The 528-nt window shown below is 69.7% G+C and overlaps 1 protein-coding gene across 1 annotated transcript in view; it reads left to right on the top strand.

The window, feature by feature from the left end:
• The window catches only part of SAFB (scaffold attachment factor B), a gene marked incomplete at its 5' end in the record, with an annotated part of 18,992 nt that overhangs the window by 17,671 nt on the left and 793 nt on the right, over positions 1-528 (top strand). The window contains one exon of the mRNA XM_021718373.1: positions 134-305. Within this exon, the coding sequence (XP_021574048.1) occupies positions 134-305 (172 nt within the window). The remainder of the gene's footprint in view (positions 1-133; positions 306-528) is intronic.

The following is a 528-nucleotide window of genomic DNA, read 5'->3' as shown; positions in this document are numbered from 1 at the left end:
CCGGGGCCCCCAGGCGGCTGGCCCGACAGGTGGGGCAGGCATGAGCTGAGTGCAGCGGGGACCTGTGCCCCGCCTGGCCTCGCCCCCGGGGATGGCAGCACGGCCGGAAGCAGAGTGAGACGTCCACCCTCAGGGTCCCCGCTGCGGCTGGAATGACAGCCACGGGCGGGGCAGTCCAAAGCAGAGATGTCTTTCTTCAAGGGGCAGACGTGACTGGGGGGACCACGGCCGAAGAGAGGATGACCGGGCGTGGCAGGGTGCTGCAGACGGGGGCATGATGGACAGGGATCACAAGAGGTGGCAAGGTGAGCAGGCTCCCGCCGCGGCGTGTCTTGGGGGAAGTGGCCGGAGAGCTGGGGACGGTGCCTGCTCTGCTGTTGTGTCCCTGCCGTGCCCCTCCTCGTCGGGCCGGCTGGGATGGCCGAGGTGCCCTCGCTTGCGTCCCTGAGTGAACGAGGGAGCGGAGGCATTCTGCTGAGGCCGGCCCAGGAATCGGACAGTGGGAGTTCCCAATCCCCCCCCGCCACG

Source organism: Carlito syrichta, unplaced genomic scaffold (genome assembly GCF_000164805.1).
Source record: "Carlito syrichta isolate Samal-C Ts95f unplaced genomic scaffold, Tarsius_syrichta-2.0.1 Scaffold111564, whole genome shotgun sequence".
NCBI classification, from domain to species: Eukaryota; Metazoa; Chordata; class Mammalia; order Primates; family Tarsiidae; genus Carlito; species Carlito syrichta.
The sequence above is the reverse complement of the archived record's forward strand: the minus strand, read 5'-3'. Positions and strand labels throughout refer to the sequence as shown.